The sequence below is a fragment of the Nannospalax galili genome, unplaced genomic scaffold (genome assembly GCF_000622305.1).
Source record: "Nannospalax galili isolate Female #2095 unplaced genomic scaffold, S.galili_v1.0 scaffold1272, whole genome shotgun sequence".
NCBI lineage: Eukaryota > Metazoa > Chordata > Mammalia > Rodentia > Spalacidae > Nannospalax > Nannospalax galili.
In genome coordinates, this window is record NW_008332402.1 from 2,069,972 (window position 1) to 2,084,833 (window position 14,862).

The window sequence follows — 14,862 nt, forward strand, 5'->3', positions numbered from 1 at the left end:
CTTAATGTGTTTTCAATTAATATGCCTGTGAATTATATTACAATTCTTGGCCTGTTTAAGATGATTAACTTTTTTTATTAAAGTTTTATTAAAGTCTTTCCCAAAATATGGTCCTCAGACTCCTGCATCTGAATTATCACGATCTTTATTTTAAAAAGCAGATTGTGAATGTCATTTCAGACATACGAAATCAGAACTCTGATACTTGAGCAAAGAAAGCCTGGATGAGGGAAGACGGAGGGGCTGCTGGCCACACGGGCCCCGGGGCACCAGGCTTCTTATTCTCTTATGTCTCTGGCTGGAAAGCGAAGTGACCTGTCAGATTTCTAGAGACCTCTTCCCTTGTGCCTCTCAGACTCCATACAGCGGCAGCTCTTTATTTGTAGACAGTATACAGTTTAAATGAGAACACTACGGCCTTACATAATGCTGACAAAAACCAGTGTTCGAAGGCTGGAAGGACGGCTCAACAGGGAAAAACACTTTCTGCCAAGCTTGATGACATGAGTTCAGTCCCTGGAACCCACACAGTGAAAGAAGAGACCCAACTCATCCAAGTTGTTCTCTGGCTGCCACACACACAGTAGCATGCACCACACCCCACATAAACGAATAAATATTTAAATGAGGAAATGTGAAAAAGCATGTCTCGTTTCTCTGGTCAAGGAGCACGGTGTCATGGAAGAAATACTGACTCTGACCAAGGGCCCAGAGTCGTTGCTGTGGGAACTTAGGCAGCAGAAGCTCTGTGGATTTGTACATGAGGACAACCAAGAAAGATCCCAGCAGACCATCATCCCAGAGAGACCCAACTCATCCAAGTTGTTCTCTGACTGCCACACACACAGTAGCATGCACCACACCCCACATAAACAAACAAATATTTAAAGAAGGAAATGTGAAAAAGCATGTCTAGTTTCTCTGGTCAAGGAGCACGGTGTCATGGAAGAAATACTGACTCTGATCAAGGGCCCAGAGTCGTTGCTGTGGGAACTTAGGCAGCAGAAGCTCTGGCCTGGATTTGTACATGAGGACAACCAAGAAAGATCCCAGCAGACCATCATCCCAGCAGCCTCCAACGCCAGCTCCCTCACAACTCTTGTCTTCCTACTCTTAACCCATTTCCTTTCCTTGCCAAATATTTATTTAAGTTCCACAGAGGAAAGGTGCTGTTATTAGAGACTGCAAAAAAAACTTTAGAGTATAAGCTAAAAAATATTATATGGGGGGGGATGCACACGAGAGTGCGTGACACTGGCAGGTTTTAGTTTCACATCTCCAAACTTGGAGTTCTGTCCAACCATTTACCAGGCAAGTATCAGGGGCCATTTACTTGTTAAACCTCACCTCTACTAGTAAAACGGGAATGACAGTACTTCTCCCCAAGACACAATATGGCAACTGCTATACCAAGCTGTACTAAACATGAATCCACCCTAGTCTTCCTAACACCCTAATCTTATACACTACCACTACCCCTGCCTTGTAACAGTGGAAAATGAGGCACAAAAATTAACTAACTTGCCTAAGAAAACACACACACACACACACACACACACACACACACACACACCAATATATTAAAAAAACAGTATCAATGGAGTCAGATTGCCTAAGATTAAACAGCCAGTGGAGTCAGGGTTCAAACCTAGACAGCCTTGCTCCGTAATGGATGGCCTTTTGTAGTACTGCACTGCTGGTTTTAAAGAGGTACTTACGCACTCAGTGAGGGACAGCTACCACTGCACCTAAAGCAGTCAGTGTAGCTGCCAAAGGAGCTATTGCTATGTACACACTGACTTCCCAGGGGCCCACTGGGCAGCTGTGCTTGATTAACAATCTCAGCTGAATTAATTATATTCAGCTCATTCTGAGTTCAAATTAGATTCCATTAAATACTTTCCATGAAGTTGAGACACTGGTTTTCTAATGATCAGTAATGATGATTACCGATCAATGGGAAATAGACACAAACCAAGCTGCATGAAGACCGGACACACTCAGGCATGGACAGGACACACAGGAATGGGCACTCTTGACTTGCCGCTTTCAACCCAGAGTCAACAAGGCCAGCTCCCACACCTATTGTAGGCCATATGCTCTACTACTACTAATTCTGGATACCTGTCTCCTTTGTTAAAGAGAAAACCAATTGCTTCCTTTGGGAAGTCATCCTGGGTGGTACTCAGCAGCCAGGTTAGGACTCTAGTTTTAGGCTGTATGTTAACACTGCTCAAACACTACGTCTCAGCAGCCTGACGGGCTGTGGTCAGATTAAATGAGAATACACGTGAAGTGCCCACTGCCCAGCACAAGTCACTATTCTGACTTACTACTATTTTCATTGCAAGGATTACCATTAGTTTTATGAGTATTTGTCTCAAGAAGACTTCCTTACATTACAAATTCCATTTTATTCTAAGGAAGGTAAGGTGAAGTTATCTTCCTTATCCTGTGTAGGTCACACCACGTTTCAAGAACATTCAGAGATTAATGGGATCTTTACTACAGCCCTGAAGAGAGGGGTGACCTCCACCCTGCCTTCCCCCACAGGTCGGCAACAAGCTCTACGAGGACGAACGGCCCATGGTCAAAGTGCCTGAGCTGAGTGGGCACTTCTAACCCTCATTACCCCTGAATGTGTTTTCATATTACCTCTAACGGGAAACTACTCTCTCCTTCCCATGGCCTTACAGGCCTTCGCTGCCCTGAGTTCCTCAGAACTGCGCTCTACTTCACCAGCCAGCTTTCCTCTCACTTCTATTTGTTAAGTGTGAGGCTCTGGGATTCCTGACCCAAAATACCACCCATGGTTTAGAATCCATTTCTGTTCTTAAATAACCTCAAATGACCTCAGAATTGAGGCAGGGTCTCCCTTGTCGCTGCTGCTGTGCTGTGTATTCGAGTTTCTGACTGACTTCCCTGTCTCCTATCTGGCTGTACTAGTGCTGGGATTACAGGTGTGAACAACTGAATCTGGCTTTGATGGAATTCAGGTAGTTGGGTTGCCTAGCAAGCACTTTCACCCACTGGAAACCTCTCTGGCTTGAGAATGAGGCACACTAACTGATACATCACAACCTTGCTAGGTCTTCAAGTGGGCCCAGAGAGCTCATCACAAGCTCTCATTAATTGTCCCTCAAATATCTCTCCTTAAAATTAGCCTCCTCACTCAAAAGCTGCAGGTTTTAGATTTCAAAAGCACTTATTCACAACTGATTCCTCTTTTTGGCCCACTGGTCAAAGCACTTGCCAAGTAACCTTGATGACCTGGGTTTGATACCCAAACCTACATTAATAAAAAAAGTTGGATGTGATTGGTTCACACCTGCAATGGAAGGTGAGATGGAAGGCCGAGACAGGACAATTACTAGAAACTCGCAGAAAGACTGCCTCCAAAACAAGGTGGGAGAATCAACTCCTGAAAAGTCATCTTCTAACCTCTACATGAACAGTGCAGCCTGTGCCAACCATGCCAATCAATCAATCAATCGATCAATCAATCAATAAATCTTCAAGTCATTCTCTTCTGCCTCACTCTGACTAAAGATTCCATACAGGCCAGCAGTGGACAGTGGTGTGAAGTAGATACGAGTGGACGGTGGTGTGAAGTGGATACGGGTGGACGGTGGTGTGAAGTGGATACGGGTGGACGGTGGTGTGAAGTGGATACAGGTGGACGGTGGTGTGAAGTGGATACGGGTGGACGGTGGTGTGAAGTGGATACGGGCGGATGGTGGTGTGAAGTGGATATGAGTGGATGGTGGTGTGAAGTGGATATGTGTGGACAGTGGTGTGAAGTGGGTATGAGTGGACAGTGGTGTGAAGTGGATATGATTGGTCCTTCACGTGAATGTAAATGATTGGAAACACCAGTGTGTCTCACAGATCTGCTCATCACTAGGGGCAGTGATAGATCAGAATATAAACCCGAGTCTCCATTCTAAGAACTGCAAAGCACAAAAGCACTCTTAAAAGAATTTGGGGGAGAGGTGTATGGGGGAGGCAGCATAATCCTTAGCCAGTCCTTTGCCAGTCTAAATCTGTGTGCATTTAAACCACAGCACATGCTTCCAGACTGGAGGCTCATCAACAGAGTTGTGCTCACTTCTACCTACACAGCCACTGGTTCACAGCAGTTTTATGAAGCACTGTGGTCAGGCTTCAGTGCTAACAGTTACAGAAGAGGGAAATCTGGAGAGGGTGATGACAACTGGGACTGGGTGAGGTAAGAAGGTACGCTCTCTCCCCCCCTTGTACATGTGCTGGCGCACTGGATGCCAACCCGGACCATGGAAGTGGGTCTGCAGCCTTTCAGACTAGCCCAGACACTAACTGGTACCTCAAAACTGTGCTAGTCGGCAGAGACACTCACCTGCTCTGCCCTACCCCCCAAGCCCTAGGGGATCCTCAATCACCCTTGGATGTATAACACATATGCCCCAGCTCTGCTTCTCAAAATGAACATCCTTTTCTATTTCCCCGTCTGCACCTAGGTAAATCTCATTTTTCCGAACATTTGGGCAGAGGGTTGACAATATGGCTAATTCATGTTTTCAGTCTTGACAACCAGTTGTCATTCGAATGTTCACGTCATAAAGTGAAATGGCAGGGGGACCAGTCGTGATGGGGCAAGAAGTCTCCGGTCTTCTCTGGTCTGTCTGGTCCCTGGTATCAAGAGGACTGAAGGGAAAACTGATATGAGCAACCCAGTGCTCCATCTACTCCTCTTGCTCTTCCAGTGTTCATCAATGCCACAGGGCACCCCACACACAAATTACAGCCCACTTCCAACCCTACATAATGCCTCCAAAGATCTGCAAGAAATCACTCCACAAAGGAGAACAGTGCGCCAAAACTCCCAACTCACAACGTCTCTGCTATTATTTCGTCCAAACCTAGTCTTGCAAGTGTTAGCCAGGTGAACTGACGACAATCAGTGTACACATTAATTGTGGCAAACATTTTCCTGTGTTTTTCAAAACTGATGCTTTTCTTCAGCCATTTTGTTTCGCCTGTGAGCTGCATTTTAAACAGATCAAGACTATATGAATAAGTCTCTTATTTCTCACCTTACAACTGAGAAGGAAAAGTAGTAAATGATAAGAACCAGGAAAGCAAAAGTAAGAAGACACATAGTGAAATTTACAGAGTAAATTTCAAATCGCAGACACATCAAATTATATTGTTGATGTCTAGGTGTCTATTTCAATTTATGTGCTTATGGTATATACAGTAACATAACATTTTCTGAGTTCATCAATTAATAATGCCAAATAAAGCACTTAAGAATACTTACTGAGGGGCTGGGGAGATGGCTCAGAGGATGAATTCTTGCTGTAAAGGCATGAGGACCTGAGTTCAGATCCCTAGAACCCATGTAAAATGAGATGAAGTATGTGTCTGTAATCCCAAGGTTCCTATGGTGAGATGGGAGGCAGCCAGGAGAATCCCTAGATCAAAAGCCAGCTAGCCTGGCATACACAGCGCAGCAAACAACAGAGACACTCTCTCAAACACCAGGGAAAGCCAGAACCTACCTCTGAGGTTGCCTTCTGACCACAACACACACGCAGTGGCACATGCTTGCTCACACCCACAAACACACATAAACATTATACACATAAAAGAATACTCAGAAAAAATTCAAAGTATCAAAGTTGGGTTTAAGACTACAGAATCCACTGAATGGCTTGGTTGGTAAGTCCTATGCATAATCACCAGTGATGTGATAAATGACAATAGTAAACTCTCTGTGAAAGATCACTCTCTAAAGCTCATGTCCACTGGTCTGTGTGTACACTGCCTTGGTATTAGAAGAGATCACATCTAGATGGTAGAGTGGAACTGAGTGGACACCTGCCAAGGCCAGTGGCATTTCCTCGCCTGCAGCAAGAGGCCTCTGTGGCTTACCAGCTACAGCTGGTGCTGAATGTCTCCCAGTGGATGAAAGGCTCAGTCCAGTGGCGCTATTCAGAAGCGGTGGAATCTTTAAGAGGGCACTGATATAAACTTACCTGAAAAAATCAACTGAAAAAAGAGGAAAGGTCTTTTCTGGCTCACGGTTTCAGAGGAAAAGAAGGCCATGGCTGGCTGGCCTTGCTTCGTTAGGGCCCGGGTAAGGCAGCACACCATGGGTGGAACACACATCAGAACAAAGGCGCTTACCTCATGGCAGGCAGAAAACAGAGAGGAAAAGCACAAGTCCTTCAGGAGCCCGTCCTTCAATGACCTGCCTTCCAGCAGACCCTGCCCACTAAAGTTGCTGTCATCCCCCATTGCTGACACACAGCACTATATGTGTATCACAACAACTCCTATGGAGACTATATTTGCTAATTTTCCTTAGTCTTAACCTTTTGTTTAAATTTGTTTTCCTAGGCCTAAATAATAATATTCATTAACTTTATTCTCTTTCTACCTATAAACTAATTATAGTACAGAGCTGAGGGATGGTTCTGTTGGTAAAGTGCTTGCCTTGCAAGCATGAAGACCTGAGTTCCACCCAGAAAACACACATTACTAGAGCCAAGCATGGCAGCTGGTACTTGTAATTTCAGCACTGGGAAGGCAGAGTCAGGAGGATCCCTGGGCTCAGCGGCCAGATAGAGCCCCCTGATTGGTAAGCTCCAGGTCAATGAAAGACTGTTTCAAAGAAGGTAGACAGCATGCCTGAAGATGAGGATGAGATTCAAGGTTGTTTCTGGCCTGTGTACTGGCATAAACACACACACACACACACATACACACACACACACACACACACACGCACACACACACGCACACACGTGCACTGGACATGCACACAAGCACATACACAAAAAAATCCATGTACAGCAAAATTTACATAGCAGACATCTCTGCACTGTCATGTTAACTAGAATACAGTGTTCCAGTGTGTACAATTGAACAAGTCTTGTCAGTGCTACTCTGAGGTTTATGAGTAAAGTGCATCCTCTGTCCACACCTTGGTCATTCAATTTAGCACACAATACTATAACTACATGCCAGTCTTTCTTAGGCAGGCACAGTTCCTATACAGTCCTGGGTTTGCTATATATAAATATCTGAATGAGGAGAAATTTAGATATACATGAACACAGGGCATGATGTTTAACTTTTACAGACAATATGATTGCTAATTGATTCAAATCTTTCAACCTTTGTAATGAACACATCTTAGTACCTCATTTACAACCTCAATGGTCAGCTGCTTAGGCTGTCACCATGGAGAAAAGCTTTAAGCAAAGTTATTACCTTCCTCCTGCCCTGAAAATATATTATACAAATGCCCTGGGGCTTAACAATGGGATCCTGATGAACCCTGAGGTCAAAATATTCTAAGTTGAAAATGTACTTGTGCCTAACCTACCTAACGCCTGCTCTCACTGTGCAGCACCCTGTAGGGGTCAGCTCCTTTTGCAATCTCAATAGACTGTGTGTGGCTGAAAGGAGTTGAGGCTCGACCAGCATCATTAGCGTCCCACTGTACAATGCTAGTCCAGAAAGCACCAAAATCAGAAGTCAGTTCAGTTTTCACTGGGTGCGAACCACTCAGATAGCATCACAAAGGTGCCTGGCTGTCTCAGGGAAGGGCATGAGCATGAGTGAGTTGTGAGCCAAACTGATGCTTTTCCACAGAATATTTTTGTTTTTAAAAGATATTCTACTTGGGGCTGGAGAGATGGCTCAGCAGTTAAGAGCACGGACTGCTCTTGAAGAGGACCTGGGTTCGATTCCCAGCACCCACATGACAGCTACGGACCGTCCTTAACTCCAGTTCCAGGGGAATCCGAAGCCCTCTTCTGACCTCTTCGGCATTGCACGACACAGGTGCACTCACATACATGCAGGCAATATGCTCATACACATAAAATAAATTTTACTTATTATTTTTATTTTACGTATATGAGCGTTTTGCCTGCATGTGCCTAAGTGAGTTTGCCTGCATGTGTCTCTGTGAGTTCAAGGCCAGCCTGGTCTACAGAGTGAGTTCCAGGCCAGCTGGGGCTACTGGAAGACCCTGTCTCAAAAAAAGACCCCCCCAAAAAATATATAAAGCATTCTGCATCCACAGGGTCCTTCAGCTCATTCCTTTCCACCACACCCACTTCCCCTACCCCATCCCCATCTGTCTATAATGTTAAGAATACCTCTTCCAGGCAAAATTTACCAAGCAAAGAATTATAGGGTGCCCTGGGGCAGCCAACAGGTGAAGAGGATTGTAGGTACATTTTAATTTTAAGGAGCTAGCATCCATTATGTTTAAAGAGTGTTTCTTTAACAATGAAAATGGAAATTTCAGGCTTAATTCTTTTTGAAGGGGAGGAGTTTCTTATGAGATAGCGGCTATTACATTGCCCAGGCTGGCCCCTGAACTCTCAATCTTTCAGCCTTAGCCTCCTGAGTGCCGGATTATAGGCATGCACTACTAGCACACCTGACACAAATCTCAGAATTTTAAGCGCAGGTTTGATACAGGGTTTCAAGGTGATTAAGTTCAAAGTGCAGAAATAATTTACGAACCATGAGAAAAAAAGACATTAAAAAAAAATAAAGCCAATCAGCAGGAAGCCTCTATTAAGGCACTTTAATAGCAGCAGATACAACCAAATGACCTTCTCAATACCACAACTGGAAGACTGACTTAACCACGGTCAGCACTTTGGTAAAGAAAAAGAAAAGCTACACTTAATCCAACCACTAATAAGCAGCTTTGCATCCAAAGGCTAGTAAAAGTCCAAGCCAACAGTCGGCCTGCTTCACCCACAGCAGGGTCGGAGTCTCAGAAGCCGAGAACTTTTCTGTTTCCAGGAAGTGTCCACACACATGCAGAAGAAACCCAACGAATCCCTAAAATGTTCTTGAGAGATGTACCTTTCAACAACGGAAGCCCCCCTTCCACAAGTGCCACAGAAACCACAACGAAAACAAGAGGTGAAACGTCTCTCATAGTTTGGTGGTTTCTCCACAATCATTTTCACACTATTTTATTTATAACAACAACAGCAAAAAGCCACAGGTTAAAGGAAAACTGTATTTACTGAAATCAATGAAATTATTTGGGGGCAAAGAAATAGAAAGCAAAAAATACCCAAATAAACAATGACAAAATTTTCATGGAGCCAAATGAGCCCAGAATGCCTTTCTCCCCTTCTCCCCACCCACTTAAAGACAACTCAACATGGAGGGCAAGCCTTAACAATTATCAGAAGGAAAAGTCTGGGAAGAGCAAGTCAGTTTTCTGTCTGTATTAGAATATGCAAAATTCAAAATGCTCACAACTCTTTTGAGTCTAAATCACTACATCTTTTCAAAGAGAACTTCACTGGGACAATGCAGTTTGGTTTGCCTAGACACTTAACCAAAGGCTCACTGACATTAACATGTCTATCAATATCACAGCAACTCATGACTGTGTCATATGATCTGACACGTGGAATCTAAAAGAGGTGGAGAGGGTTGGAGAGGTGGCTCAGAGGTTAGGACTTGAGTTCAATTCCCAGCATCCGCACAGCAGCTAACAGTTGTCCGAAACTCCAGGGGATCTGATGCCCTCTTCTGACCTCTGCAGGCACAGGTGCATTTACATGCAGGCAATACACTCACACACATAAAATAAGAAAGGTGGAGAATATAATGGCTGTTATCAGAGGCTGATGGAAGGTGCAGGGGAACCCTGTGATATTGGTCAAAGCCAGAGGAACAGTGCTGCTGATCACTTGCATAGCATGCTGACTACAGTTAACCACAGACTGCACAGTCAAGATTGCTAAGCATGGCCTTTGATGTTCTCCCCACGGAGAAGTGACAAGTAAAAACCTTGGTATATTTATATTAAACAGATCTGAGCCTTATCCCCCAAAGTTTCCTAGAACTGTCCTATGAATGGCTCACAGAGTCTTGACTAAAGAGGAGACCGAACAGACGCTGAGAAGGGCTGCAGAATGCGCATTTGGCCGGTCCTGTACGTCCTCATCAGGCCTTTCTTATCAGAGCATCCAAGGGACGAACAGTAACAGAGTCATGTCAGGAATGGCTTCACCTTTTTTTTTTTTGAGACAGGGTCTCCCTGTAGCTCCAGCTGTCCTGGAACTATGTAGACCAGGCTGGCCTTGAACTCACAGAGATCCACCTGCCTCTGCCTCCCGAGTGCTGGGATTAAAGGCGTGCGCCACCACGCCCAGCTTGGCTTTACTTTTTATCTGATCTCAGCAATGAAATGACCAAAGTGAAGAGAATTTTTTCAAAGGGTACAGACTGAAAACTCATCTCTGAAAAGATGGATAAATTAGGAACAGCATTTTCAGTAAACAGCCAAAATTAGTTTCACTGTGCTAGCTGCTGAGCAGAGACGCTGGTACACACGGTGCCTGCCCTACAGGGTTTTCATCATTCACTCTCCTTGCAGAGAAGATCATCAGAACTGTAAATGGCTGTGAAGAACATATGAAGAAATTCAGATTACCATAAGAAAGGTATAACCTCTGTGGGGGATAGAAAAGGCCAAGCCAAGACAGCATCCCAAGGGCTGGAGAGATGACTTAGTGGCTAAAAGCCTTAACTGCTCTTACAGAGAACCCAGGTTCAGTTCCCAACACCCACATAGCAGTTAACAACCTTCCTTACTCCAGTTCCAGGGGATCTGGAATCACAAATCCCTCTCCTAGCCTCCATGGGCACTGCACATATATGGCACTGCTAAATACATGCAGGTAAAACACTCATACACATAAAAATAAAAATAAATTTAAAATTCTTTAAAAGAGTCATAATTAAACTGACTTCTACTGAACTTAGACTTGAAGGAGAAAGAGAAATAACTGGATGGAGGGAGGAGGAAGGAGTTCCAGGTAGTGAGGCAGGCACCTGAATGGGCAGAGCTCTATAAAAGAACAGGACAGGGATGCTGCCATCGTATCTGCATCTTTAAAGATCATGTTCTACAGTGATCATGAGTCCAAAGAGGGAGCTGCAACAGAGAGGGTGACATACTGGCAGGCAGGCTGCCGCAGAAGGGAGGTAGGTGCAAAAAGTGAATATCCACAGAGCTTTCTAATAGTGAATTTTGGTGTCAGAATACTTCTCATGCTCAACTGCCTCTGCTTTCCAGATGTCTGGCACAGAAGTCACTCAATCTGGAGGAGTCTGTTTCATCGTCTGGATGGCATTCACCTCTTCCTGACAGACCCCTCAGAGTCACAAGGGAACCAAAGCACATGCACCAAAATAATCTAAGATGTACATATTACTGATACATCACTTTTTATTCTCTGAGACTCTTGTCTCCATTTCAATTTAAGCGTGTATCTATATAATGAGCCTTTTCTAAAACAAAGCAAAGCCAACATCCCATCTGGTACAACAAACAGGAAAGAATGTCACTGTTAGAGTGAATGGGAACCCAGCAATGGCACTGGGGAAAAGGCAAAGTCCTAGTGCAGAGCAGCCTGGAACACTGTAACGTTCTGTTTGTTTGCTTTTTCAGACAGGGTCTCCCTGTAGCCCCAGCTGGCCTGGAACTCTCTATGTAGACCAGGCTTGCCTTGATCTCACAGAGATCCACCTGCCCCTGCCTCTTGAGTGCTGAGATGAAAGGTGTGTATCACCTCCCATAAAAGCCTGGCTACAGTATAACTTTTAAAAGGATACAATAAAAGGTCATCTGGAAACAAATCTAAAAAATGTGCAAAAAGTGCTATGGAGAAAATTTAGAGTAACACAATGTGTGAGAGCATAATTAAACCAATCCTTCCCAAGTAAAATTCCAACAAACACAGAGGGCTCTTCACAGGCCTAGACAAGGCAATCCTAAAAACGTTTACTCTAGAATCACAAAGCATAACACTGACTGAATACAACAATCTGTTTAAGAAAAGTCTAAAATATAAAATGAGAGCTGGAGAGATGGATCAGCAGTTATGTGTACTGGCTGCTCTTACAGAGGACCCAGGTTCTTTTTCCAACACCCAGATGGCAGCTAACACCTGTGCAAAACTCTAGTTCCAGGGATCCAACACCCTCTTCAGGCCTCCACCAGCATTGCATGACATGAGTGCACTTACATTCATGCAGATAAAACACACACACACACTATATATATATATATATATACACATATCATTATATATTATGAATTTATACAAATATATTAGTATAAGATATGCATGGAGAAAAATATCAAATTCACAGTGGTGGTTACTAGCAGGAATGTAATCAGGACACAAACAGGGTTTTAGTTCATATGTTCTTTTTTTTTTGAATGGTCTTTTTGAGACAGGGTCTCTTTGCAGCCCCCGCTAGCCTGGAACTCACTATGTAGACCAGGAAAGCCTTGAACTCACAGACATCCGCCTGCCTCTGCTTCCCAAGTGCCGGGACTACAGGCGTGCACCACCACACCCGGCTAGCATATGTCCTTTTTTTATTCCTTAAACTGGGTGGTGTTTCACTTCCCAATTGGTCCAACTGTCTAGATGTGAAATCAAACTCCAAGGCAGAACTAACTATATAAATTCATGATATAGTTGTTTGTACTTGTGGGAGATTAGTTCCATAATTGCCCTCAGATTACCTAATCTGAGGAAGCTCAAGTCCCTTATATAAAATGGCATTGTATTTGTACTGAACCTGTGTACACGTACGCCCTGTACCCTAAATCATTTTTGAATGACTTACTCTAACACATTATAAATGCTATGAGAGTTATTACACTCTACTGTTTAGAAATGGAAAAGTCTGTATATGCTCAGTAAAACACAATTTCTTTTCCCAGGAGTTTTGATCTCACGGTGAGTCTATCTATGGATGAAGAATTCACAGATTCAAGAGATGTACTATATATCATCAAACACAAATGTCACACACACAAAAACAAGGGCTACTTTATGATAGCATCGAGTCATTTCACACAGACCATAACTCCTTCGTGTTCCCCGCAGGGAACAAGTCACAACACACTTCTACCATGGATGATAAAAAGTGGCACAAGTTCCTAGCCGTCCCACACTGCACTCCCTTTAAGCACACCCATGGCAGGTAATGCTGTGTGCTACTTTTCCCATTCATCCATTTCATTTCACAGCTAATTTGTTCACAAAATGAACAGAACCAACATGAAACAATTCATAAACAAATGCAATCTTTACAACCTGCTCCTAAGAAATAAAGTTACTTAGAGAGGAGTAGGCTGTTAGCATGCATGAAATACTTAAGGGCTACCATAGCTTAGACTCGCAATGTACCCCAAATGCCCAAGTATTGGAGGCTTGTCCCCAGAGCAGCACTACTGGGAGGTGGCAAAGACTTAAGTGGTAGGGCCTGATGGAAGTCTTCCAGTCACTGAAGAGGACAGTCAGCCTGCAGCTCTTCCTCTTGGGGGTAAGCTTTGCTCTGCCGCCCACTCCACACCGAGGAGTGAGGCCTTGTCACAGGTCCAAAGCACTGGAGCCCATGGACCACGGACTGCTACTTTTAAACCATGAGCCAAAGTAAACCTTTTCTCTTTATAAAGTGATCTCAAGTATTTATTATGATAGAAGGCTAACATACAGGTTCTCTCCTCTCTCTCTCTCTCTCTCTCTCTCTCTCTCTCTCTCTCTCTCTCTCATTCTCTATAGTATACATACAAAATTTCTTGGAATATTTCAGAGTCACAACTGTGGAAGTCTGAATGAGAAGCGTCCCCATAGGCTCACATATTTGAACACTTGGCCACTAGTTGGTGATGCTGTTTGGGGACGGGATGGAACCTCAAGGAGGTGAAGCCTTCCTGAAGGAAGTACATCACTGGGGCTGCGCTTTGAGGGTTTATAGCCTCACTCCAGTTCTTGCTCCATCTCTCTGCTTCCTGCCTGTGGATGGAAATGTGCCCAGCCAGCTTCCTGCTCCTGCCACCTGCTGCCATGACCTCCCCACCGCCACTATGGACTCTCCCTCTTGACCCCTAAGCCAAGATAAACTCTTCTGTAAGTTGCCTTTGGTCATGGTATTCTGTCACAGCAATAGAAAAGTAATGAACACATAACTAAAAGAGGCATTTGCGCTTATTTACACAGGGCCTGCTGAGCGCACAAAGTCCATCGGCACAGAGGACTCACTTACCAGGGCTTTCCACTCGCTTATAGTGGTAGGGATTGATGCAGACCTCCTTCTGTTTTGAACCGAAAGGAAACTCACAGCATTCCAGTGGTTTCAGTTCATGGTGGCTCTGGAGGTCAGGCCAACGCCACACACGGCAGTAGATGACGTGAGGCAATCCCTTCCGGTGGGAAACCTGCAGTCTGCCGTCCAGGGAGCGGGGGATGGTGACACAGTTGCTAGGCTGTCCTGGACAGCTCAGGGCCTTTTCCAGCTCTTCCATGGCCCCTTTCTTTTTCTTCAGTTTTTTCACCAAAGCATCCACAGCTTTCTCTGCCCATTTCTCTTCTTCATCACCCTGTTTCCACCCCAGAAGTCTCTTTACAGCTGGACTTGTGAATGAAAATAAACTCGTCACATTCATAGTGACTGCTCTGGACACGCCTCAGATATGGTGAAATAACCAAGTTCTCAGATGGACAAGGACAGCACTGGACAGGACAGTTTATTCACATAGATTCTTTTTAACTCCTTGGTCTGAGGTCCCGAAAAGTAGAAAATAGCACTCCTCGTGTTCTGAAGAGGGACCCAAAGTCAGCACCTAGGAAAGAAAACAGGGAAATGTGCTTAAAATGACCTCTATCACACAGTAGTATTAATTAATTCTAAGTGCCAGGTAACTACTGAAAGTACTATAATGTACAGTTGGTCCCTGGCTTATGATTGTTGACATCACAATTTATGACTTTACAAAAGGGATGTAAACCCCATGCTAAGTTGAGG

At 44.3% G+C, this 14,862-nt stretch overlaps 1 protein-coding gene across 2 annotated transcripts in view; it reads right to left on the reverse strand.

The window, feature by feature from the left end:
• Smad1 (SMAD family member 1) overlaps nt 1–14,862 on the reverse strand; it is a 76,550-nt gene that overhangs the window by 33,141 nt on the left and 28,547 nt on the right. For both annotated transcript variants that reach the window (XM_008827481.3, XM_029560822.1), the window contains exon 2: nt 14,104–14,680. In XM_008827481.3, coding sequence (XP_008825703.1) covers nt 14,104–14,503 — 400 coding nt within the window. In that variant the 5' untranslated portion in view covers nt 14,504–14,680. The remainder of the gene's footprint in view (nt 1–14,103; nt 14,681–14,862) is intronic.